Source organism: Crinia signifera, chromosome 4 (genome assembly GCF_055691185.1).
Source record: "Crinia signifera chromosome 4, ASM5569118v1, whole genome shotgun sequence".
Lineage (NCBI taxonomy): Eukaryota > Metazoa > Chordata > Amphibia > Anura > Myobatrachidae > Crinia > Crinia signifera.
Window position 1 is genome coordinate 145,403,906 of NC_139220.1, and position 26,908 is coordinate 145,430,813.

Consider the following 26,908-nt stretch of genomic DNA (forward strand, 5'->3'; position numbering starts at 1 on the left):
GCTGCCGCCTTTCTGAACTTACCCCGGCCACCTCTTATACCCCAAGGTCTTGAGACGATCCCAGGATCCCATAGGACGTTAGTGAAATTATGTATTTTGTTTTTAGTTGACCTTGCAAGCATAAAGGTAACATTTTTTGCCATGTTCGCAACTCTGTTGCATGAAGACGGTGTAGCACTTAGTATTAAAATTTTACATATGAAAGTAATAGTCATCCATCATCCTACCAAATTTCATGAAAATGTGAGACGACCGGGTTAAAAGCTGTGATGATTTGGTATGGAATTACCCTTCTGTAAGAGGTGTAAAATTATATATACACAGGTGTATGTAAGTATTTTTCAATGCATGTAGTCTACATCATGTACATTTTCTGTCCAACACTGCGTCAAGCCCAATCTGGGCAATTAATAAATATGGTATTTTTAACTTAGAACTGAAGCCCAATTGTAATTGCTGAAAAATAAAAGTGTAAATAAATCACTTCCTTACACAAAACAGCAGGATATGAAAGCTGCAGTAGTGTAGTAAAAAAATGATGGGATGTCACAGATAATTGGACTCCATAAATGTCATTGGTTAGTTTGAACTTCTGCTCTTGCACAGAAGTGCACAAAGAGCTGTAGTGTCATCAGGCTGGTCTCAAAATGTGGATTTGGCAACAATCTTCTCTAAATCTTGTTTTAATTATGGCACTAAGACGCGTTCTGTAACTGAAGGATATTTCAAGTGTTCACAATGAGGATGTCTGTGCATGAATGGGGACTATACTGTATGCGCAGGAGGGTGTGTAAGGTTTTTATTTTTTAAACTGGAGCACTTACCCGATTTGCTATTAAAGATCAGGACACATGCACAAGTTAGCTGCTGACATTTTTCACATAATGTCAAGATAAAAGTGCAAATAAAACAGGTTAAAAATGGAAATGTAGTGTAGTAAGAAATAAACATTATTCCTGCAGTAAATGGTATAACAGCTACAGCACTTTTGGGGTAATTCAGACCATATTGCTTGGCGGCGTTTATTTGAATCCTATTGAGCAGGTTAACGCCTGCCACAACAAACACACAACCCCAGCCATCTAAATCCCCTCTCTACCCTGCGAGCGGATGTGTACGCTTACACCTCCGTTCACAAGCACAAATAATTTGACGGTTACTCACCATCTATTGAGTTTTCCTCTGCTCGCAGCCGAAAAGTAGCCCAGAACTTTCTTTTCGACAGCACGGTCTTGTCCGAAGTGGGGGTTGCCGCTGACGTCATGTGACGTCAGCCATCTACCCCAAGCAGTCAGGGGAACACCTGCATTCCCTAGGCCCGCCCAAAGTTTGTGTGGGTACGCCCATGAAATGCTGGGTGTCTACCCCGGAACACCCGCTGGCTGTGAATCACAAGACTGCTTAAGACGGTCGCAGTGGGGTAGGGGGGTTTGTTTGCACATGTGCATTAGCACCTATGTGTATGTGCAGGCCCCCACCACTGACAGAGGGGCCGGATTCGCTGCTATACGAACAGGTCTGAATCAGCCCCTTTGTGTAGAATATGTATACATTCACATCAGCCCCTGACCTACTGGAGCTTACAATATAACACTTATACCACTTTTACACCGGGTAGGACCCGGGACATTGAACACGGGAAATTGCCAAGGCATGACCTGCCTTAGACCCCATTTACACTGCACTTCAATCCAGGTTATTCCCGGGTAATGCCCTTTTACAATGAAAACGGATCAGCCCTACCTTTCCTTGCTGCTGTCATTAAAAAATGGCTTTTTGGCATGTTGATGATGAGGTCACAACAAATGGAACATGACACTTCAAGTTTTTTGCTTTATTAAGCTGAAAATATGCATAAAATCATCATACATTGGAATCTTTATAGATGTAATGCATTCTCATAAAGAAAGATGAAGATGCGTATGAATACAAACGTGTAACACACTGGGACACACTGTGTGACAGCCAGCGTGTGTTGCTGCAGATGAGGCTGTAAACTCACTGGGGAGAGTGCTTCCAGCACAGACTGTTGCTGTAGTGTAGGGTACAGGCTGCAAACAGCGTTGCAACGCTGCTTCTGAGCTGCTCCATGTGCGGGTCTCCGGCAGACGACATAATCTGCTAGAGCCGCTGAAGCACCAATCAGCTCTTCCCGGCCCTCTCCCTGCCAAATAACCAGGATAATGACCAGTTACACCACCCTGAGCCCCGGATAAGCCCAGTGTCTGACCCTGAACATTTGCCGGGTCAGATTCCCGGGGCACAGTACCCGCGTTATTTTTTTTCAGCCCATTTACACCACGTCTCGCCCCGGACTGGAGAGGCAATATCCCGGGTCCAACCTCTGGTGTGAAAGGGGTATTAGGTTAACCTTTTGTTAGAAGTCAATTAACATACCACAACATTTTTGAATTATGGAAGGAAACCAGAGTACTTGGAGAAAACCCCTTCAAGAACATTACAACTCCACAGAGCTAGAGTCTTCATTGGAATAGAAAACAAGTGCTGTAAGGCAGAAAGCTATGCATAATACCAGCAGTGTCATAGCAAGCTAGTGATACACCGCTCTCCCCATCAGAAAGTTCTCCAGGGAGCCTAGAGTCACTGTTAAAGTCCATACACACTTGGCGATTGTGCCCAGCATGTATGGACAGCGATGACCGCTGTCATCGATGGGGGGACACCCGCTCAGTGCATACACACCGAGTAGCTTTCTCCCTGTCTGGCGCCATCAGCTGTCAGCGGGGGGTGGACAGCTTTGCATAGCACAGCACTATGCAAAGCTGCTCATCTGCTGGTAATACAAGCATAATAATGGTAATACAAGCATATGAACGCCTTTCCTGGCAATGATCCGCCGGGCACTACATACTGGGCGGCTTTAAGCTGAAAGATGCTCAAAACACCAAGTTTGAGTGGCTTTAATAGAGAATCTACCCTGTTCACAATTTGTAGTGTAATGGGCCCTACACGCGTAGCATTGTCAGCCCATTTTCTGAGCGATGTTACTTAAATTAACTACATCGCACATATCACTCCATGTGTAGGGGCAGAGCCGCTGGAATAGTGACATGGATAAATGTGTTGCAATAGATAAGCATATTACACTACAAACCCAAAACATTCATCAACAACTGAACAGCAAACTTACATTACATGGACAAACAGTTTTGGCCACAAAAGTGAATTATGGAATTTATTTTAACCAAACCCGTTGTCACAGTTGTATAAAATCAAGCACCTAGCCATGCAGTCTCCATTTGCAAACATTTGTGATACAAAATGGGCTGCTTCCTTGTGGCTTTGAAATGCTTTACATGTCATAATCAGGCTCAAAGTTATTAATTGAGGTAAATGGTAGCAAAATAATTTGTATAAAATGAAGACTAATGCTGGGTACACACCAAAACGATTTGGGCACAATCCCATCAATCTGGATCCAATTCAGACCAATTGGATGCAGATTGGGTCAAAATCGTTTTGTTGGATCTGAATTGGATCCGAATCTGATCCTACCTGCTGCAGGTAGGATCTGTAAAAGATCCATTCATCTGAATACAGATGGGATCGGATTGTATGCAAATCGGATCGCACGATTTGCATACGATTTGCATCCAATCCAAATCATTTTGGTGTGTACCCAGCATAAGAGAAATTCAAGTGAATTTTTGCTGAAGAAAAATAAAAAGAGTGTCTCGGACTTTAACGCACAGGGTTACTTAATTCCAGACCCTTTTTCAACTGAGCCCCTTGTTAACACTCATTGACTTTAACAAATGTGAACACAATGAATCCATGAATAGTTCATGGATTTGTGTGTTAAAAGGGTCGCGAAACCCACTAAAACCCTTGTAATCTGATGTGTGGAAAAAGAAAGTCCTTCATAAATGCTGCCTGCGGGCTTACTTTGCATAGCCCCAGGGGATCAAGTAGCCTAAGGTAAATCAACACAGCTAAATAATCCACCCACCAACACCCCAAAAAAAGGGCAAAAGTGACAGAAAACAGAATAGCAATGGGATATTTGCATGTATGTACAAAGAACAGTAACACTGCTTATACATTTACAAGTGACAGTGTAAGTAGGTTTTGAATGGGCCGGGTCACTAGCCAATGTTGATTTAAGGGAGACACAGAGGTTGACTAAACCATCTGCAAGGTATCGGTCACAATCACTGATGTGTAATCCACTTAATCACTTGGATTATTGCACCAAAGTGTCTGAATTATTTACCATTTGGACTATTGCAGAGAACTACTGTAATAAAGAATTTGGGAACTACTGTATTAAATAATACAAAAGCTCAATAATTGTAAAGTATAATTAATTTCACTTCTTGCCACAAATTTATCAACTTGCTACAAACTAGGTGTTAAAATACTGTACTTCTCTTGGCATCACTGTTGTAACCAATGGCGGTTATTTTAGTACCCAGCTTTATATTGGAAAACGGTATACATTTGCATTAATGTTTTGATGCAATGAGTGTAATTCTACCACTTCCTATTCAGATTATACTCAGTCCCACACAAATCCACATAATGCGTTGCAACATACTGTAGATGCAAAATAGAGTTAAGACTCAAAAAAGATGCTGTACTGCCAGGTGCATGTTGAGGCTATGTGTATGAGGTCACATTTGTAGTCAAATAAAAAACAAATGTATTAATCTGCTGCAAGTTCATACAACACTGAAAATTGATAGGGGGGTATTCAATGTTTCCTAATATTTCAGACCTGTGGAAATATCACCCATTTTCGTGCAGAATAGGTGGAAATCACATTCCATCTATTGAATCTTTCATCCCCTGAGCAGCAGCACTGCAATAGTGACAGCAGATCAGGCTGTCAGTGTGTGACAGACTGATCCGCTGTCCTATCAACATTTGTATCAGGGACAGGGGCGTGCTTTGATATGGGCTAAAGGCTCGTCCCTGTCACTGAGGCAGATGTGTAGGTGCAGCTTCCTCATTGATTTTCAATAGGCTTTTCAGCCTATTTTCTGCCCAAGGCTTAGCCCCGCCCCTCACTGCTGAGAGTTTACAATTGTCAGTGGGAGGCACAGCACCCACTGCCTCCTAGAGTTCCCAGTCTCTCACCTCATAAATAAATATATATTTTTTTAACAAATAAGATATTTATAACCCAATATATGTCCTATATTATATATATCATCTTTTGTAATTTTTTTTTAATCACTGCCTCCCCTGACTACACATCCCTGATGTATGCACAGTACCCAGTGGAGCAGGGTGAGCAAAAGGAAAACACATTCTTCTTTCCATGCTTTGCTGATTGGCCAGCGTGCATGAAAGAGTAAGTGGTGGTGGTGGTGCGGGGACAGGAACACATTCCCCTCTCCTTAAGGCCCCCATACACTAGGGCAACATGTCCTTAGGACAAGTCGCCCCCGACTTCCCCCTGAGCTTCCCCGGCTGCTCCCCGGGGGAGCTTGATTAGATTGGCACTTGATGTGCCATTTTTTACATGTGATAAATCGTTTCGATTTATCACATGTAAAAAACCAGGGGAGCAGGGGGGGGACTGGGGACACTGCGGGGGACACAGGCGGCATAGAGCCGGGCAGAGGGAGCCGGGAGCTGTCAGTGCTAGAAAAAAAAGCCTATACAATGAATAGACAGCCTGTGATTGGCTGAGCGCTCTCTCACTCAATTGCTGACTGGCTGAGAGAGCGCTCAGCCAATCACAGGCCGCCAATTCATTGTATGGGCTTTTTTTTTTATTCAGTACTGACAGCTCCCGGCTCCCCCTGCCCGGCTCTATGCCGCCTGTGTCCCCCGCAGCGTCCCCAGCCCCCCCCTGCTCCCTCCACCGCCGCGCCGCCCCACTAGGTCCCAAGTCGGGTGGTCGGACGTATAGCAGGTCCGACCACCCGACGCAGATCCGATGCTCACGGGACCGCGCATCGGATCTGAGGGGACATCAAAACTAGCCGATTTTGGTCTGATTTCGGCCAGATCCGACTGATCAAATCTGACCAAAATCGGCTAGTGTATGGGGGCCTTTACTCTGCTGATTGGCCTGTGTGTGTATGCTCACTAGCCTGAGCACGTCCTGCATGACCCAGCCTTTTTTGTCACCAGCTGATGACACACTAAAGTGTTGGGATATACAGTTTGAGAAGAACTGCTCTAGATAAATGTAAAATAAAAATTCAAATTACAAAGATAGGATTAAAAAGATATTTGGGCCAAAACAAAATCAGCTTTTCGCTTAACAAAGTGTTGAAAAGAAAACGTAAATAAAAGATTCCAAGACCTCATCATAACAATATGAAAACATAAAGAAGAGTCCTGCTTAGGTCTCTGATAAATCTCATTAGCAAATAATGTCACTTGCATGTGTTTCTGAAAGATGGTCATTAAAACACCATTAGTATGCTTTAGAGAGTCTGGAGTAACAGTTTAGTTTTTAGCTAAAACAAGGATCATTTTGTTGAATGGATAGAATGTAGTCTGCAATGACAAAGATAGGCTTCAAGTTTGATGGTTAAATCAGTGGAAAAGAAATTTGCAGCATGGCGCGCAACCAAAATAAACAGTTACAAGTATCAGCCAAGAGACCTGAAGCTTACCTTCCACACATTTACGCATTGCCTGGATTTATACAGACATTAATATAACACATTTCAACAGGAAAATAAAACCTAAAGATCTCAAAATGCAGATTGTAAAATGTAAAAAAAAATTAAAAACATAAAAAAAAATTATATATGTATATGAGCACTTCAAGGAGACAAACATGGGAAAGTGACACATCGTAAAAATGTATTTCGGGTAAAGAAGGGAAATGTTGATTCCAATAAAATCTATGTATTGGAATAGCATGAGAGAAATTGCAGTCACGTCATTTAGAGGATGTCTATTCACCACATAAAGGTTACTTAGAACTTTGGAACTACAAAAAGGACACATGCATTGGACTTCATGCTAAACTTTTTTGGCTATTGCCGTTTATAAAGAGTGAGAATAAGCAGTAGGGCGAGGATGATAATTACTTCATATACACACTGTAAGCTGGTAGTAGGATACCCATTTATAAAATTGTTGGGGGCTTAGAACTTTCCTAAACCTTACAAAAAATGTCACCATCCCTCTTTCTGCAGCTATTAAAATATCAGGCCATGGAATGGACTGGCCACAAGATGGGGTGTTGAGAGCCCAGCAATGCCACCGGCACAAGAGACCCCTCAATTCTGGGACCTTATTACTTAACCCCCATCCCAAAAACAAAACAGAAAAAACCCACAGTGAATATATAAGTAAATGGACACGAAAATGAACATCACTCAGACAGAGGTATAATTATAAACAGCGAAGCCAAATTAAATCCTTTGGTTTCCTCAACCAAAGTGGTCCTGCGATCATATAAATTAGAATTGAGATTCCAATATACCAACAATAAAAGCCATGGCTGGAGCTCCAGTGCTGAGCCTAGGTGCTGTAGATAACTAGGTCACTGAACCATCTATAGAGCTGCATGCACTTTTGTGTGAAGAAGCTTAGCGTACAGACAATTTCTATTTAAAATGAATTTGCCGATAACCATTTGTAACAACAAATTCTTAAAATCATCCAGCGATTAGGCTGTATGTGAAGAATGTCATTAGTAATGCCATGCTGCTAAATAGCTACCTATAAATGGGATAATGAATAACCTTCTGCAGGTTACATACGCTGCAAAGTACTAGGTAATGTAAATAGAAATGCATGTGATGTTGGAGGGTTTCCTGGCCATATAAAGCCATGAGTACAATCATAGCTTGCACTTAATGACCTTAGAACATTTCTGCCAAGTTATATCGCCACTTGGAGAACTTTGTAAGGAATTACACATTTCTACATCACATTTAAGAAAACTTCAAATTCCATACCCATTGTGAAAGTGGTATTAGATTGACTATAGATTTCAGAATACAAGAACAATGTACTGAAACCTGGGTCGATCACTATAGGGAGGAAGCATCATCAGCTCCAAGTGCTGCCTCCTCCCCCATCCCCGATGACACACATCTGCCCCGCCCCCTTCCTGTCATCACAAATGCAGGGTCGCTCCAGGGACGGACCGCTGTCCAAGTCGCAGCTTAACAAGTCATACTTGCCTACTTTTGAAAACTATTTTCAAGGAGATTATAGTTGGTAGCAGAATTTTAGCAAGCTCTTTATTGAGGGGGCATGTCATACTCCACCCAAAGGATGTGTCTAGTTTCATATATGGAGAGATTGTGAAAAGAGTTTGTGAACATGGCACCTAGAAGCGTGGGTGTGTACTGCTACATCTGAGAGGAATCTTGTAAAATGACTTATATCCAAATGTAGATGAGCCCCAAAGCAGTTAGTAAGAGCTACTATACTTGGTAAAGTGCTGGGAAATGGTGCTGATGATTCAATGTAACTGTATCTATTTCACATTCCTTTTTTTCCCAAAAATTTAACAGTGTAATGTGGGCTAGGTGAAATTAGGGAAATTGCTACACTAATTAGGGAGAGAGGGAGATTGCTGCTATTTCAGGGAGTCTCCTGCAGAATGTAGGAGGGTAGGCAACTATGTAACAAGTGTGGGCTTCTTTATCCTAGAGCGGTGAAGGCGTTAAGGAGAAGGGGAGCAGGGGGAAGCGGTTGACACATTCACAGAAATATGCATTTCGCTAATGCACTGCTGAGGAAGTATGTACAGCAAGACAAAGTAAAATGTCACAATGTTTATTTTATAACTGAAAAATAAAACAAACGCATCTGCTGGTTACTTCACTCAGAAGGCTTCCATGGAAAATGTTAAGTGGAACATATTTAATCCAAAGGAATAAGAGATTAAATGTAACAAGTGGCAAGTTTCATATGTTAGCAAAAGGCTTAATGCACAGGCTGAAAGTCCAATTACACTTTCAGACATTGTTCAAAATGAAAATCTCAAACTGCACAAGAAAAAACACACATATTAGTGATTTATAAAACCTAATCATTAGTTAATGTAAAAATGACTGACAGACCCTTGAACTTTAAATAAGGCCAGAAATGCTAGCATTGGTTTTACACTGGGTAGTGTAAGGGTTTAGTGGAGGATGATAAACTGGAAGGCAGCTGAGTCATGCAGCATGCCATCCTGTTACTAAGCCCAGCACAGTGACGGAACAGACCCAAAGGATTTGAGAGCAGTATCTTATCAGTGATTTTGCAATACCAAATCCCTGAAAGCAGCCGTCCAAAACATACAAGTTTCACTGAAACTGAGTATTTTCGGGATACCATGTATTTTTTCAAGTAACCAAGCTAGATAGCTACCACAAAAATATCAGAGAAACAGCTGAAAAAAGTTAAAAAATTGTTTTTTTTGTGTGTGTTTTTTGTAGCTAAATGGATACCCCTATTATAAATCCCATGGTCAATGTAGGACAAAAAAATTGTGGAATCCTGACATACTGTAAAAGCTAAACCATGGAGAGACCACTTCCCTGTATGAATGACTACTCTTGTTTTACTCATCAGTGAACAAGATAAAAAAAATGTACTAACACGTCCTTTTTATTTTAAAAGTCACCTGTCTGGAAGAGTTTTCTGGTAATGAGTTGGAAAGGAGTTACATAGTCTGTCCATACAGATTACAGTACATAGCGGACGAGAATTCCTAACACCTAGGGAGCTCTTCATTGTACATTGAGGGCTTTACATTTGATAGGGGATTCATAGCTCTTATTTATTGCCATCATCATGGGAGACGACAAACGATGCCACACTCTTCTGGCTGTGACAGTCAGTCTTTTATGCCCAAGCTTGGCCAGTAGAGCCCTCTTCTCTTTTTGCCTAGTTTAATTTTCATAGTATTTGGTCCTAATGGTAAAGCACAACTGATAAATTACATCTGTCATATTGTTAAATGTAATAACCACTATGGTGTGTATTCAATGCGGCCGGGTTAAATGGAGGGGGATCATCAAGAACAAGCAATCCTCGTCGTTTAACCTCCACCGTTTCAATGTTCCGGGGGAATACTCGCTGTCAGAGGACAGAGAGGATTCCCCTAAACAGTGAGGCTCGCGGCTAATGCAGGGAACTGCTGCATTTAGCCACGAGTCTCGCTGTTTTAGCGGCCGCATACAGCATTTCCCCCTTGCTCCAAAAACCAAGCGAGGGGGAAACAGTGTATGCAGGGGACCAGTAGAATGCTGACCCAGCTTGCTGTCACAATTTGCCCCCAGCATTGAAAACAATGCTCTCATATAGTGATATTATAAAAACATGTCAGCAAATGATAGGGGTAATATAGCAAACTATTATATACAGTCAGGTCCATAAATATTGGGACATTGACACAATTCTCATATTTTGGGCTCTATACACCACCAAAATGGGTTTTAAATGAACCAAACAAGATGTGCTTTAACTACAGATGTTCAGTTTCAATTTGAGGGTATTTACATCCAAATCAAGTGAACAGCGTAGGAATTACAATGGTTTCTATATGTGCCTCCCACATTTTAAGGGGCCAAATGTAATGGGACAAACTAAACAATCCTAAATCAAAACTTTCACTTTTTAATACCTTGTTGCAAATCCTTTGCAGTCAATTACAGCCTGAAAACTATTTGGTTGCTTTTGCAGTATGCTTCGGGTCATTGTCCCTCTGCACTGTGAAGCACCGTCCAATGAGTTCTGAAGCATTTGACTAAATATGAGCAGATAATGTTGCCCGAAACACTTCAGAATTCATCCTGCTGCTTTTTGTCAGCAGTCACATTATCAATAAATACAAGGGAAATTGCCCGTGCCATGACACTACCGCCACCATGCTTCACTGATGAGGTGGTATGTTTTGGATCATGAAACAGTTCCTTTCCTTCTCCATACCCTTCTCATCACATCACTCTGGTAAAGTTGATCTTTGTCTCATCTGTCCACAGGATGTCGTTCCGGAACTGTAAAAGCTTTTTAGATGTTGTTTGGCAAACTCTAATCTGGTCTTTTGAGGCTCACCAATGGTTTACATCTTGTGGTGAACCCTTCCTTATTCACTCTTCTGAAGTCTTCTCTTGATTGTTCGACTTTTACACATATACACCTACCTCCTGGAAAGTGTTCATTATCTGGCCAACTGTTGGGAATGGGTTGTTCTTCCCAAGGGAAGTAACTCTTCTGTGATCCACCACAGTGATTTTCCGGGTCTTTTGGTGTTTCTGAGGTCTACAGTACTTTCTTTTTTTTAAAAGAATGTTCCAAACAGTTGATTTGGGCAAACCTAGTGTTTTTGCTAGGTCTCTGATGGGTTTCTTTTGATTTTTCAGCCTAATGATGGCTTGCTTAACTGATAGCGACAGCTCTTTGGATCTCATATCGAGAATGGGCAGCAACAGATTCCATATGCAAATGTCACACCTGGAATCAACTCCAGACCTTTTACCTGCTTAATTGATGATGAAATAACGAGAGAATAGCCCACACCTGTCTATGAAATAGCATTTGAGTCTTTGTAATTCCTACAACGTTTACCTGATTTGGATGTAAATACCCTCAAATTAAAACTAAAAGTCTTCAGTTAAAGCACATCTTGTTTGTTTCATTTCAAACCCATTGTGGTGGTGTATAAAATCCAAAATTTGAGAATTGTGTCGATGTCCCAATATTTATGAACCTGGCTGTAGCTGCCAAAAACACACATGTATTTTAAAGCTATAGTTTTATGTATTACTGAATACGGTAAAGCACAACTGATAAATTACATCTGTCATATTGTTAAATGTAATAACCACTATGGTGTGTATTCAATGCGGCCGGGTTAAATGGAGGGGGATCATCAAGAACAAGCAATCCTCGTCGTTTAACCTCCACCGTTTCAATGTTCCGGGGGAATACTCGCTGTCAGAGGACAGAGAGGATTCCCCTAAACAGTGAGGCTCGCGGCTAATGCAGGGAACTGCTGCATTTAGCCACGAGTCTCGCTGTTTTAGCGGCCGCATACAGCATTTCCCCCTTGCTCCAAAAACCAAGCGAGGGGGAAACAGTGTATGCAGGGGACCAGTAGAATGCTGACCCAGCTTGCTGTCACAATTTGCCCCCAGCATTGAAAACAATGCTCTCATATAGTGATATTATAAAAACATGTCAGCAAATGATAGGGGTAATATAGCAAACTATTATATACAGTCAGGTCCATAAATATTGGGACATTGACACAATTCTCATATTTTGGGCTCTATACACCACCAAAATGGGTTTTAAATGAACCAAACAAGATGTGCTTTAACTACAGATGTTCAGTTTCAATTTGAGGGTATTTACATCCAAATCAAGTGAACAGCGTAGGAATTACAATGGTTTCTATATGTGCCTCCCACATTTTAAGTAATGGAGCATACACACAATGCAATATGACTATACAGTCATATATAGAAAACATAGTACACACACATGTATATATATATATATATATATATATATATATATATATATATATATATATATATATATATATATATATGCTATATACACTGTGTGTATATATCTTGCGATGCCACTGCGGGGTCGGTATTGCAAGAAAAAAAAAACTGCGCAGGAAGCACAATTTTGACTAGACCGTGTATAATCTGTAGTACAATATAGTCAGTATGGACAAAAAAAATCAGTCAAAATTGCACAGTGTGAATAGTAAATATTGGTGGTTTTAGGCTCCAGGGAATTCACAGGAAATCATACAGAGTCAAAATTGTAACATGTGTATACATTTTAAGTCACCTCTTCCAACATCACTTTCAGACAGAATTGTCCATAAATCCTGTCTTTTACCTGGCATTGGAGTACCGGGTTGTTTTGGCGGTCCAAATAAGACCGCCCTTTTCACATAGAAAACAAATTACTGAGTGAAGCAATTCCACACAGTAATTTGGTGATCATCAGGGGGTATTTCTTTGTGTGGAAGGGTCAAAATACCGGTAAATTACGACAAGGGTTGACAATTTCGCACAAGAAAAAGACCCGTGCTGAACGGCAAGTTCGCGGGTAGTAATGTTTGACCCAGTTATTTGCCTTTCTGTGTGAAAGAGGTATTAATTAGGTGTTTCCCATCTCACTCATTGTAGCTGACATTTGGATGTTAAGATTTCTTATCAGTAACAAAGTTTCTAGTAAGATGACACTTTCATAGCATACAGATAAGAAGATTAATTCCTTTTACATCACTGGCTATACATAGGTGCAACTGTTCTACTTCCAAAGTACGCCAAAGCTAGTCTTCAAAAACCAAGAGTGTGATAGAAATAGTGTGACAATATTCTGAAAATAATTCAGATACACACATATGGAAAGTAATTACCAAGCTAAAAAGGAAGTAAAACACAATTACACTACAATTACAAATACATGTATGCACAAAATGAGCATAAACTAAGAATAGGTATGATTTCTGTAGTTTGGTACCTTAATTTTTATTAATAAATAATTACTTTATGTTCTACACAAAAAGTTCACACATCACTGACCTCTTCAATTTCTTTAGTCTTTACTGCAATCGCTTTTGAGCGGTTGGTAAGTGGAGTGGATTCAAATGGTTCAGAATTCCCAGTTACATGTGCTTCATTTTCTGCTGCTTGATCCCCAAACAAGGCAGATGAGGAGCCAGCCTTTTAAAAGGAATACACAAAAAATAGGTGAGCGGTTTTTCCCTTTGATAACAATAACAGAAATATTGTATGACATATTACGTTCTCAGAATTTCAAATAGTTTCCACATGTTATGCTTAATATTGAGGTTTCCTGGAGCTGAGAGAATTGGGTGCAGAGGGGTTAAACCAAATCATTCTGCTAGTATGCCCTGAATACTGTAATCCCAAAGTAAAAATCTACTAGAATTCTGCATTTAACTCATGTTTTCTCAACCTTAAACAAATAATAATTGTGGGATGATTATATTAAACCTTAACAAGGGATAAATAGGAGAGTTATAAAGAGTGATAAAAGTACCAGTCAATCATCTCCTGCCATTTCTCAAACACAGCCTGTAACATGGCAGTTAGGATCAGATTGGCTGGTACTTTATCACTCTTGTCATTTTCCTCTTTATCACTTGTTAAGGCTTAATTCAATTGGCCCACTGTCTGGAAACCAATGCTTACATATTTCCAGTTGCAGTTCGTTGCACTGTGGCATTACAACTGCAGTTAAGAGAGATTTATGTATTAGGACATAAACTTTGTCTTCACGGTTATCTCTGCTTAATCTGCAGATTAACAAGGTAAAACAGATCTACTGAGCAAGCCAAGGGGCAAATTCTAATAGCTGTGAGTTGATTCACAGGGTCTGTTCCTGTGTATAAAGTGAGCAGATATTCCAACACAGGCAGAAGATCATCCAGTGAGAACCCGGATGGAGCAGATTACGTTTATTTCTGCTTGAACAGTGTGGGCAAAATAATACTTAACTGTTGCTTTGGGGCTGCAACTAAAGAGTTTGGAGACTCATCTCGAGAATAACTGAATCTACTCATAAAGAACATATAGATAGAAGACAATGTCACTGCTTTGTAATGCACTGAAATTGAATTTGCTAGTAACAAAGGACCCTGCAAATTAAATTTGTTAAACACATCTTTTAGCAACTATCAAACTTATATGACAATATTAATGATTGTGATAAAAAATTTAATGTTTTAAGACTGCAATGTACACTCAGTAGTAAATATCCGAACTAAAACCTTTTAAAAAAAAACAAAAAACCTTGATTGCTACAACATGCTTTTTAATGTTGTAAAATCTTGGATATCAGGATCAGTGGCCCATAATACAGCTATGAAGATGTCACGTGATCTCTGACTCTGGAGAAGTGCCACTAACTTCTTCCTGGGTACTAAAATCATACATATTTCATACTCCAGATGTATAAGGATAAAGAACTTCAAGACTCAAGTATTCATTAACTTTTACAGAGACTGCAGTTGCCATGGCTACCATATAAACGTATTAATAGCAACTCAAAGAAAAAAAAAGTAAAAGAAAATAGAAAAAAACAACTGGGCTGATGCAGCGTTGAATGTAAGCAAATTGGTGGTGCATACCTTGCTTGTTTTTAAAATCACATATTGTCCGGAAGTGAAGGTAAGTAGATACAGGTAATGCAAAATTGTGTGCATGTTAAGGGGAAGCTACACCAATTACTAAAGAGATGTGTCTATGCCAGTGGTTCCCAACCCTGGTCCTCAAGTACCCCCAACAGTGCATGTTTTGCAGGTCTCCACATAGAATCACAAGTGCTGTAATTAGCTCCACCTGTGGATCTTTTCACATGAGTGCACTTGCCGGGTGACCTGGAAAACCTGCACTGTTGGGGGTACTTGAGGACCAGGGTTGGGAACCACTGATCTATGCGATAACAGGTTGTTTTCCTCTAAGCAAAGTTCAGAGAGCTTGTAGATTTATGCATCAGTAGAAATTTCGTAGCAAACCAAGGGTAAACATAGGGGCAGACGTACTACAAGATCCACATTAGTCTTTGCATGTAGTGCTGGAGCACATACCTGCCAATTCCCAGCCAACTCTGCAGCAGGCCCAATCATTCTAGAACACTATGGTAGACAAGTAAAGACAATTCTTAGAGGGCATTGCGGATTCATCTAGAACATGATGGTAAACAATTAAAGATCATTTTTACATGGCATTGCAGATTGTTGTAGTGGTGCTATACAGTTTATGAACCCCCTTAAAATTTTGTAACCTTTAACCCTTTGAGTGCCAAATGAATTTGTCAAAAATAGGTGTGCAAATTGGCAAGCAAACATTTTTATTCATCACAATAACCTGTAATATTTAACTTATTTAGGAAATAATCTATTTTTACACAACATTTGTTATTTTGAATTTATATAACAAATGTGAGCGACCCTGGCATTCTTAGCGGATATTTTGAACATCTCGCACAGAGATGTTGGCACTAAAATTGCTAATATCTTCAGAACCTTATCCAATTCATAAAAATAGATTTAAGTACACAATAAATCAAATAACACACAATCATCTACATAATCATTTATCAGATCGAAATGATACAACACTAAAGCCGATTTGCAGCTTTGTTATGACAAATAGCCTTAATCGCTCTGTGTATGGGTGAGCATACAGTTTCTAGTGATGGACGCTTGGTCTGATGTGCAGCACATCCAACCTAGAGAAATAGCTAGCAATATGGTTGCCTAGTGCGTACGTCCAATTGGATGACCAGAGATATGTAGCTCTGTTTTCACTTCACCTATTATTCAAATTTTTGGGGGCAACCCTGTTTTAGTGTGTACAGGAGCAACAATAAATCCTATACAACCAAATTATACAATATATCATTCAGTGATGTAGAATATTGCAGGGTCTGTATGCTCAAGTCAGAATGACTGGTGGTCACTCCAGTGTGTACCCAGCTTAAGGGGCAAATTTACTAAGCCTTGGAGAGAAACTTCCAACCCATAAGCTCCTGACATTTTTTTCAAACACAGTCTGCAACATGGCAGTTAGGAGCTTATTAGTTGGTACTTCATCGTCCATGGTTTAGTTTACCTGCCCCTTAATTTCCTTGGCAGGAAACAGTCCAACCTCAATTTGTGCATATAAACAACCACTTGTACCTTTAAGCAGCAAATTTATGATCATTCTTAAATTTCTTATATTGCCACAGTTATGCAACATTGTTACAGCTGTACTGCGATTAGGTCTATCAAAGGTTTTGGTTACGCTTTGTCACTTGTGGTCAATGTTTTGATTTCGGCACCTATTAGCATTTTGTGTCTGCAGTCTAACATACAATAAGTGTTAAGTATCCCTACTTTACAGTAGTACTTGTGCTCATCAATGTGGCCTTTAACAGGGAGTAATGTTTGTCTTGGAGACAAGGAACTTCCTCTTACGATCCGTTTTATGCCATAATTCTTTTTCAGTTATTGCCTGCTGGTGGACTAATGAACACTGCCACCAGCCAGTGCAAGAGAGGCCTGCAGATCCATTGAGGCTACGCTGGGGTTCTTTGTGATCTCCTGGAAAAGAACATGCCAAGCCCTTGAAGTGGTTTGTATTGCATGACTATTCCTGGGAAGAATTTGGGTTGTATTTTATGTTTCACGCTATCTGACGGTGGCTTGGTGAAGATCTCAGTCTTTTGAAATTACTTGGGAACCTGTCTGATAAATATCTTTTGCATGAAGCATGACATGTGTTCTTGAATCTATGGTTAAGACCAGACTTTGGTAGTGAAGACTTTTGAACAGGGAAGAGGTACACATTCACACCTGTTTGTCATCCCATTGATTACCATTTCTGACTAAGTTCCTCCTTGAAGGATCTGATGATTGTATGAGGTCATGAACCTTTTTCAACAAATTTAATGTTGGGTCACTTCAATTAAATACATTATTGAAAAAGTATATCCTTATGTGCGATTTGATTTATTGCTTTCTCTTTACTTTATGGCGTAGATCACATTTAGGCAGAAAATTCCAAATGCTAAAGGTTTCACAAGCTCTCTGTACCACCATCTCATCTTTTAATAAAACCTAGAAAAATCATTCCATATAAAATCAACTGTACTTTTGCCAGTTCTTCTGTCACTTCTGGTAAATTGCTTTCAGACACCTTCTCCATTTTCTCAGTTACCCATTTGCAAGCAGCTTCCACGAAAGCAGGGTCCGATAGGAGATTTCCTTTATCTAGTTCTACAGTCTGTCAAGAGCAAATCAAACACTTTAAGAGGAGTTATTCTTTGCAACAAATAAACTGTTAACATATGTCTAGCATATGCTGAGCGATGGAATATTCATATGAATTACACAGGTCCTGGAGAGGTATAGGAGGAACATCACTTGGTAAACATTTTGAGCTGATAAGAAAAGTCCCCCTCGTCATTTAACGTAGCAGAGGCTGTTTGAATGCAGGAAAAAATGGATATCTGCACCATCAATGGGTCAGTAATTACATATCTTCTACAACCAGCAATATAATGGGCTTAACATACTTTTACAATTCTCAGGATAAAAATGGCAGTAAATATAAATGAACAACCGAGCTGATGTTATCTATTTTTACAGGGTCTGGAATGGAAGGCTTGTCATTAGGAATTCATAAAGGGAATGAGTAACTTATTATTATATTTGAAGCCAAATTAGCACGATAATGCGTTATTATCACGTTAATGCCGCAGCACTACAACAACGCTGATAATTTCTTTGAATGTCTTAACGAGAGAGGGGGGACCCAGCTGGGGGGAGCAGCGCCGCAGAGTCTCTGACAGCATTACAGAGACCCTGCACCTCTCCAAAAATGGCCACCACCACAGAGAAGACACACTAGTAGTACTTCTGCATCTCTAGCATCTGTCGCACTGACTGACTGTCTGCTTTGCAGCGGTGATCATCTTTGGAGGGCACCAGCGTCTGTATTGCGGTCAGCGACTCTGCACCACCAATCCCCCCCACCCCACAATAAAAAATGATTTAACTCCCCCTGGGCAACAAGCATTTACCTCCCCCTGGGCAACAAGCATTTACCTCCCCCCCTGGCACCCATCTATGACAAAAAAATATGTTATCCTCCCCTTGGCAACAAGTGTGGAATCCCCCCTTGGCAACATGCACGGAATCCCTCCTTGGCAACATGCACGGAATCCCCCCTTGCCAACAAGCACAGAATCCCCCCTTGCCAACAAGCACGGAATCCCCCCTTGCCAACAAGCACGGAATCCCCCCTTGCCAACAAGCATGGAATCCCCCCTTGCCAACAAGCACGGAATCCCCCCTTGCCAACAAGCACGGAATCCCCCCTTGCCAACAAGCACGGAATCCCCCTGGCAGTGAGCATATATGTAAGCGGCACTTAAGTGGCTGATGGCAGAAAAATCATGAAATTAATGGAGACAAAAAAGCAGCCGACATCCTGCAGAAATGGCCATGGTGGCCATGAAATGTTGATGTTATTACTTCCAGCTAAACATATAACGTATGCTTCTTAAATAGTTTTTCTCATATACTTAACCCGTAGAGTGACACCTGATTTTATCGTTTAGAACAGTCTGTGGGATATCTAATTGTGCAGTAAGGGACCCTGTTGGGTGAACTATTTATCCAGAGTGACAAATAATTTTCTTGCATGCATATTATATTATGACACAAGAAGTGGCACTCAGGAGTCTTGTTTTCAAAGTGTAAAAAAGATACCCCTGATGATAAACCTATATTTTTTACACTTTTGAAAAAAAGACTCCTGAGTGCCACTTCTTGTCGACTGCTACATTTAGACAGTGCTAAGCCTTAAGGAGGCCCCTGAGCATTCCACCTGAGAGACAACTGGACATATATAGTGTTAAATATATATGTCCACATAAGATAGGGACTTATTTGTACATAGACCGACAAGGTTATTGACAAAAAAAAAAAAAAACACTTTCTCTACAACCATTTCATTTAATTCAATGTACTAACCTCTAAAAGGTGATAATGTTTCATTTACAGGAAGTGTCTAATAAAATAGTTAGTATTACTACCTCACAACACTGATGTCAAGGGTTTGATTCCCACCATGGCCTTAACGGCATGGGAGTTTGTCTAAATTATCCTTGTATTTGCCATGGATTTCCTCGAACAATCCAAAAATATACTAACAGGTTGACTGTCTCCCAACAAAATTTAATACCGCACTATAGACCTGGGTTATTGCAGTGTCCTTGCAGTCCCAACATGGGTTGAGGTGCGGTCTGAAAGGACCACCTCGGACCAAGCAACATGTGTGTTCAACCCTGGTCACAACCAGGGTTGGATGTGACCTGGCATTTTCAGTCTGAAAGCGGTATAACCTAGCATGAATGTATGTGCATGTGGCAGGGACTATAGATTGTAAGCTCCACTGGGGCAGGAGGTCATGTGAGTGGTCAAATATCCTTGTAAAGGATACGTGTATGTGACACACACACAATATGTGTGTCTATAAAAATAACTGGTAATTATAATAATAAAAGCAAATGTTTTAATTTAACTTTGTCCCATCTTTCTTGGTACATAACCCATGCGCAAACAGGGGACGTAATCACCTCAGTCATACCCAGCCCTTAAACTATTGTTGATCTTCCAGGGCAAATGCTCTTACCATCCAAACCCCATAGTTCTGCAGATCATTACTTGAGTGCTTCATTATTAAAAAATAATTAAAAGTTGAAAAAAAAAAAAAAATTGCAGTTCCTACCTTTGCTGAAGGACCTGCGGCTGAGCTTGATGGAGATGGATCTTTTGAGGATTTCAGAACATGTGAACCAGGTCTTTCCTTGCCTAAAAGTAGAATAGGTAACATTTAAAAGGTCATGCAATATTTTAAAACTTTTCTGGAAGCATTAAGCCATTATCTGGATTTTAAAACCTATCAATTACTATATTTACCATGTGTCTGTTTCCCTAATAAATACATAAATAAATATATATATGGCAAGGTAGTCATTCATTTATCGTCAAGACCTTTAAGCACAATATTATTTAAATTTCATTTAGAAAAAATTATAATGAAATTACACAATTATTGAATACATATTTCTATTTTGTTTTCCAAAAGTCGGCAATAGCCAGCAATATGGTTTTGAACAAAAATGTGCATTTTACACGGCATACTTTTGTAAATAGTAGATATCTGTGTAGTTCGGAATTTGCTATCCCCATACAATACCCCCCTCCCTAAATTTTATGTCATATACTGAAGGATTGATGATGAATGCTAAACTATTTTTTAATGACTTTTGTTCCCCACAGTGGTTTTGACTTCAAAAGGAGAACACAAACGTTATCTGGTTTCTATTTACTAAAAGGATAAAGCAATGGGGTGTAAAATATAATGTGCAAACATCTTCCTCAGCCTATCAGGGGGAATACTTCATCATAGTGACTGCTAGCCAACAAAAAAAACAAAAGTGCTTCCATCCCGCAATTTACCTGAGAGTTCATATGAGCACCGACAGCCATCTACTTCCTAACCAATCTTTAGCAGATATAAAAGTAGTTAAAAGCCCTTCAAAATTAAGGCATCTGCAATGTACTTTCACTTTGAGCTGTGACAGTTTTTACTCTTCACCCCACTGCCAGTCCCTACCTGCTCCTACCTCCAATCTGTTTTAAGAGTTCCCTCTCTACATATCCAGAAAGTTTGAAACAGATCAGTGTCCGCGCAAAAATTGCTTTTACTTTCTGTTATGGCATCTTTTAGCACACAAAAGAGTAATTTGGTACGATCTGCGGATTCTGGTGGTACTTCACCTCACAAGGTGAGGAGTACATATATATAGCCCAGATCTGTCACTCTGTGACTGTGTGTATAATGCTGGGTGGAGACATAGAGTGACAGATAGCCTAACAGCGCACTTGCCGAGATTGGCCCTCCCCAAGCTCTCATCAGGAAAAAAGAATCACTCAGAGACTTGCAAGTGATAAAGCAGTGTAAGTAAGTAAGAACCACCTGCAGCACACCCACACCCGCCCCTCCCAGAGCACCACCGGACACCCTTCCCCACCTGTGGCAAACCCGCACCTGCCACTCCCCCACCCACGGCACCCCCACACCTTCTAAACCCATAGTATCCCCCGCAACCACCCATCCCCCACCCGCAGTACCCAAGACCCATCCCTCCCCCACCCACCCACCGACCCACCACACCGGCGCTCCCAAACATATTTCACGCAATTAAAGAGTTCACAGTTTAAGGGGTGGAGCCCCTTACGACTGTGTGAAGAGCACCGCGATGAATCAGATAGTATATAACTATCTATATATATTTATTAACAGTTTCTTATATAGCGCACACATATTCTGCAGCACTTTACAGAGAATAGTTGGACATTCACATCAGTCCCTGCCCCAGTGGAGCTTACAATCTATATTCTCTATATTCCCTACCACATGTACACTAACACTCACATCCTAGGGTTAATTTTTTTTGTTGGGAGCCAATTAACCTACCAGTATATTTTTGGATTGTGGGAGGAAACCGGAGAACCCGGAGGAAACCCACGCAAGCACGGGGAATATACTCCGCACAGTAACAGCCATGGTGGGGATCGAACCCATGACCTCAGTGATGTGAGGCAGTAATGCTAACCATTACACCATCCGTACTGCCCTACACATATATACAGATATATCAAATTAAAGCTGCAAGTCTGCAGTTAAAGCACATCATGTTTGGTTCATTTAAAATCCATTGTGGTGTGTATAGAGCCCAAAACATGAAAATTGTGTCGATGTCCCAATATTTATGGACCCAACTGTATATACATTTACACATACACACACTATTTGTATATATTTAGACTCTAAACATTGCATTTTTTTGTACTCGCTGTAAAAATCACTTCCTTCTAATTCATCTGGGGACACTCTAAAATTGTCTTGTGGGGTAGTCAAAGTTTACCAAATTTGCCATTACAGTTGATGTTTTAAATATATCCATCCAGCTGTCTAAATCAAATTGACTGAGGTACAAATTAACTCACCTGTGCTCAACCATGCATATCCTTAAAACCTGACTGCCATGGAGGAAAAGTGTTAATTTTGCTCCTCTCCCACCTTCACCTGACCTCAGTTTTTGGCTAATAGAGTTACACTGAGGAAGAACAAATAAAACTATGTAAACAGAAACTAACCTGAACAAAGATTGAAGTGGCCCCCCAGATAGCTTCCGAGGAAGGGATTTTACAATCAATAGAAAAATCTGATTTCCTCTTGCTCCAATCTGGGGGACGTTCCAGCTACATAAAAGTGTGCCTAATGCTGCCCATACACTAGGACGATACTGCATACAATCCTTTCATTCTGACTGCATCTGTGCGATAAATCGAAGGATTGTATGCACGTCAAATGGGTCCCCCCGATGCGATCACATAGAAAAATATGTGCTGCACATAATATTTATCAAATTGTATGAGCGATTGCATGTGGGGAGGGGGGGGGGCGGAGTGCAGCTCTGTGAAAGAGCTGTGGCGGAGCTCAGCAGCGGCGGCAGAATTTGAACAAAATATATTTAAAACACTTGACAACCCTCTGAATGGCAGAAAGACCGCTCTGTCAGCAAATCGGTGGCCGTCTGAATGGGAGGCCTGATTGGCTGAGAGCCACCAAGTGTTTTAAATCATTTTTTTTAAAATTCGGCTGCGGCTGCTGAGCCCCGCCAGTGTTCATTCACAGAGCTGCGCCACACTGATGCCTGCTCTCTACCAGCATGCGATGTTACATTGCAGATGGCATGCAACATCGGGTGCTGGAAACATACCCACTTGGGCACCACAAGATGCGATCAGATATGATGTGACATCACATTGTGAAGTCACATTGCCTCCGATCGCATATGTGTATGGGCATGAACAAGTTTTGCTGTGTGGCTGGGCGCATTAACCTACTGAAAAAGGCCACGGACAACAGGGAATATACACATGAAGGGGTGTACTTTTACATGTACCACCTAACTAAACATAGTTTTAGACAAAGTATCATCCACATGAATGCCAGGACCCAAGGTTTCCCAACAGAACATTGCACAGAGCATCTCACTGCCTCCCCATGGCTTACCCCCCTCATTCAATAAGGATCGCATATGCTAAGGTGCTGCAACTGCGATGAGGTGCATACCATCACATCAACATTGCGATCACAGTTTAAAGAGGACCATTGTGAACAACGGTTGAGTTGTCTCTCTGCGACTGCAGCCTGAGTAAGTCTAACCTTACTCAGGCTGCCTGTCACCGTGCAACGGGCAAAACCAAGAAACTGCACCTTGCGGCATAGTCCTTGGTCTAGCCACTCCCAGAAAATGGGGGAGACATTCTACCCATAGTGGTGCCATCTCTTCCAAGGTAAACAACGCACATATAAGAACAAATATATATTCTACTAGAGAATATATAGAGGGCGCCTATAATATGAGTGGTCTCCCTTTGCAGCTGCTTGGTAACAGAGGTAGTCACTCCCTGTTGGAACGGTCACTAGGACAGGTGAAAAAAATGGTGAAAAGAAGCAGCGCTGATACTACAATGAATACACAATCCTCAAATAGATTATAATGGTACTTTTATATAAGAAAACATTTAAAACATTGACAAATACATTTATAAAAATATGGGTAAAAAAGGAAGAGGGGAAGGGGGGGGGGGAGGGAATGAAATTCTCACTCTCAGGATGGACGTGGAGTACTGGATCCAATTACGGGTAAGTGCACTTAACCCAATGGCTGTTACTGTATTGATCGCTATTCCAATTGAATGGATGGGGAAAACAAAGTCACAGGTCCTCACTAAGACACGGAGTCTGGATCTTTTTGCCGCTGGAGGAGTCTGTGAATGGAGGTTGATGGATGCCTAAAGGTCCTCTCTAGTTGGAACGGGGCTTCCAAGCGCCGCTGGAGGATGTAGGCAAACTGTGATGAGCCCAGTTGGAAAATGTTCCCCGAAAGTTTCACCTGTCAAATGGGGGAGGGGGGAAGCCTCAGTGAGTCCTCTGGATTTTGTCCCTAGATGGTGTTTGGGATGCCAAAATCCTGGACAGGTGACTGGATGGTAAGAACACCCGGAGGTACCACACTAGGCAATTGATGCCAATTGGTTTTATCTTGTTATCATGTAACATTATTTAGAGACAGATTTAGAGACAGATTAGTGAGGAATAAAGGACAGTTCAGAGTCGAGGATGACCCCTAGGCAACGAGCTTGTGGAGTAGGATTAATTGTTGTGTTCTCAACAGTGATAGAGATATCAGGCATGTAAGTACTCTTGGCTGGTGGGAATATAATTAATTCGGTTTTGGAACTGTTGAGGTGGCGAGATGACACCAAAGATGAAATGGGAGAAAGACATTCAGAGCTACGAAGCAATACTGATGGTGACAATTCCGGGGAGAATCAATACATTTGAGTATCATCAGTGCACAGATGATACTTAAATCCAAAAGAGTTGATTAGTTTGCTAAGAGAGCATGTACAGATTGAGAAAATCAGAGGACCTAAGACTGAGCCTTGTGGTACTCCAACGGACAAAGGGGGAGGAGGAGGTACAGAGCATCAGAGAAGCGAACACTAAAAGAGCAGCTAGATAGGTAGGAAGAGAACCAAGACCTAGGGATTGTAGTGTTTGTATGAGAAGAGAGTGGTCGACAGTGTCAAAGGCAGGTAGAAAAATAAGAAGTGAGAAATGGCCTTTAAATTTAGTAGTGGCCAGATCATTGACTACTTTAGTCAGTGATGTCTCTGTGAGTGTTGAGACCGAATGCCTGACTGAAGCGGGTCCAATAAGTTGTAGGAATTAAGAAAGTGTGTGAGGCGCGTGTAGGCAAGTCTCTCAAGTACAATGGCAACAATATTGAGATAAATCAGCGCTGATTTATCTCAATATTGTTGCCATTGTACTCATTGTCCCACTTGTGGGATTCTTTGGTGCCCTTGGGTGGACACCTTGAGATTAATTAGCAGCTGCAACAGCGCAAGGTGGTTCATAATTGTTTGTCATTTAGAAGTCTCTCAAGTAGCTTGGAGAGGCATGGGTGCTGAGAGATAGGATGGTAGTTAGAGAGACAGTTCGGATCAGAATACTAGTAATGAGTGCATGCTTGAACTGAAAGAGAAAGATTACAAATTTTTGTTAAGCTTGGGATAAGCACAGAAAGCAGAGCTTTGCTGACTTGTAACAGTATTCGATCAAGTGGAGAGTTAGTGGAGAAGGAAGAGGAGAATAGTGTGGATACTTCCTCCTCACTTGTGGGTTCAAATGAGGAGAAAGTAGCAAAGGGCTCAGTCAATATCACTCAGATAGAGCTGCTTGTCTATTTTCCTTGCTTCAAACACATCAAAGCCAATTCTGTTCACTTGCTGTGTAAAATGTCCCATCCCTTGACAGATGCCATGGTAACAAGATAATCAAAAATATACAGGGACACAAACACACTTCATAAAGTATAGAGTAACTAATGCTAAAGCACAAACTGCAATTACTTTTATGTTTTTAGCTGATCATGTGCAGAACAAAAGAATAACATAACATATTATTTGTGGAAATAACGCGGGGCCGGACATCAGGATCAAACCTGCATCTTATGCAACTAAACGCTGTTCGATTCAGACTATATAGTCCAAATCAAAAATGACCCTGAATCAAACCATGTGTACACACAGCATAAGTGGGGAATTCAATAAGATCCAGTAATTTATCAGAACCGATAACAGGCTAATTATCGGGACGTATCTTTGCGGGCTGCAGTTGGGGCTAACTGAATAGGAAGGGGTATCAATTAGCCCTTGATAAATTACTGCAGCTGACAGAAACTCCACCCACTGCGATTTATAAACATTCCATGCCCGATGCTAGCAGAGTTATATGGGACCTGGCAGTTCACTCCAGCCCGGCACCTCATGCTGCGTGGCCTATGGAGGACACATCTCTAGAGGTCAGATGCCTAATTCTAATGGACACAAAAATAGAATTGTTTAGAAAAGGCAGCTTATATCATGTATAAAAATAAAGCTTTTGCGCATAAGCTACATTAAAAAAGTTTTTGAGAATTTAAACAGAAATATAAAAACTAAAAACTTAATGAGAACTTTGACGCAGCTTCACAGACAAAACGGAACATATTTAAAACACAATATCGTACTTACTTCTGTGTTGATGGGAGGGAAATGTTTTGCCCCTGTCTGGAGAATAGCTCCTACTGCTGACACTGGAGCCAGATCTACTGTGTGGAGAATCTTTTCGGGTAACAGGAGAATCTCGGAAATAGGAGGACTCTCTTCTGAGTGGTGAGTGATCTCGAATATATGCTGCATGGTGATATAATGGTTTTCTCCTGAATCCTTCCCTGTGGTCTCTAGGATGATTTAAAAGAAATAAAAACATTTTTAATAGCACTGGACAACCCC

General features: G+C 40.9%; 1 protein-coding gene across 5 annotated transcripts in view; it reads right to left on the bottom strand.

Annotated features, from left to right (window-relative positions):
- Positions 1-26,908, bottom strand: part of PPHLN1 (periphilin 1) — a 109,618-nt gene that overhangs the window by 35,465 nt on the left and 47,245 nt on the right. For 3 of the 5 annotated variants that reach the window (XM_083182677.1, XM_083182678.1, XM_083182679.1), the window contains exons 6-10: positions 26,648-26,856; positions 20,214-20,296; positions 17,571-17,702; positions 15,521-15,568; positions 13,491-13,631 (exon numbers count right to left, since the gene is read on the bottom strand). In XM_083182677.1, coding sequence (XP_083038803.1) covers positions 13,491-13,631; positions 15,521-15,568; positions 17,571-17,702; positions 20,214-20,296; positions 26,648-26,856 — 613 coding nt within the window. The remainder of the gene's footprint in view (positions 1-13,490; positions 13,632-15,520; positions 15,569-17,570; positions 17,703-20,213; positions 20,297-26,647; positions 26,857-26,908) is intronic. The other 2 variants (XM_083182680.1, XM_083182681.1) reach the window with 2 other exon arrangements.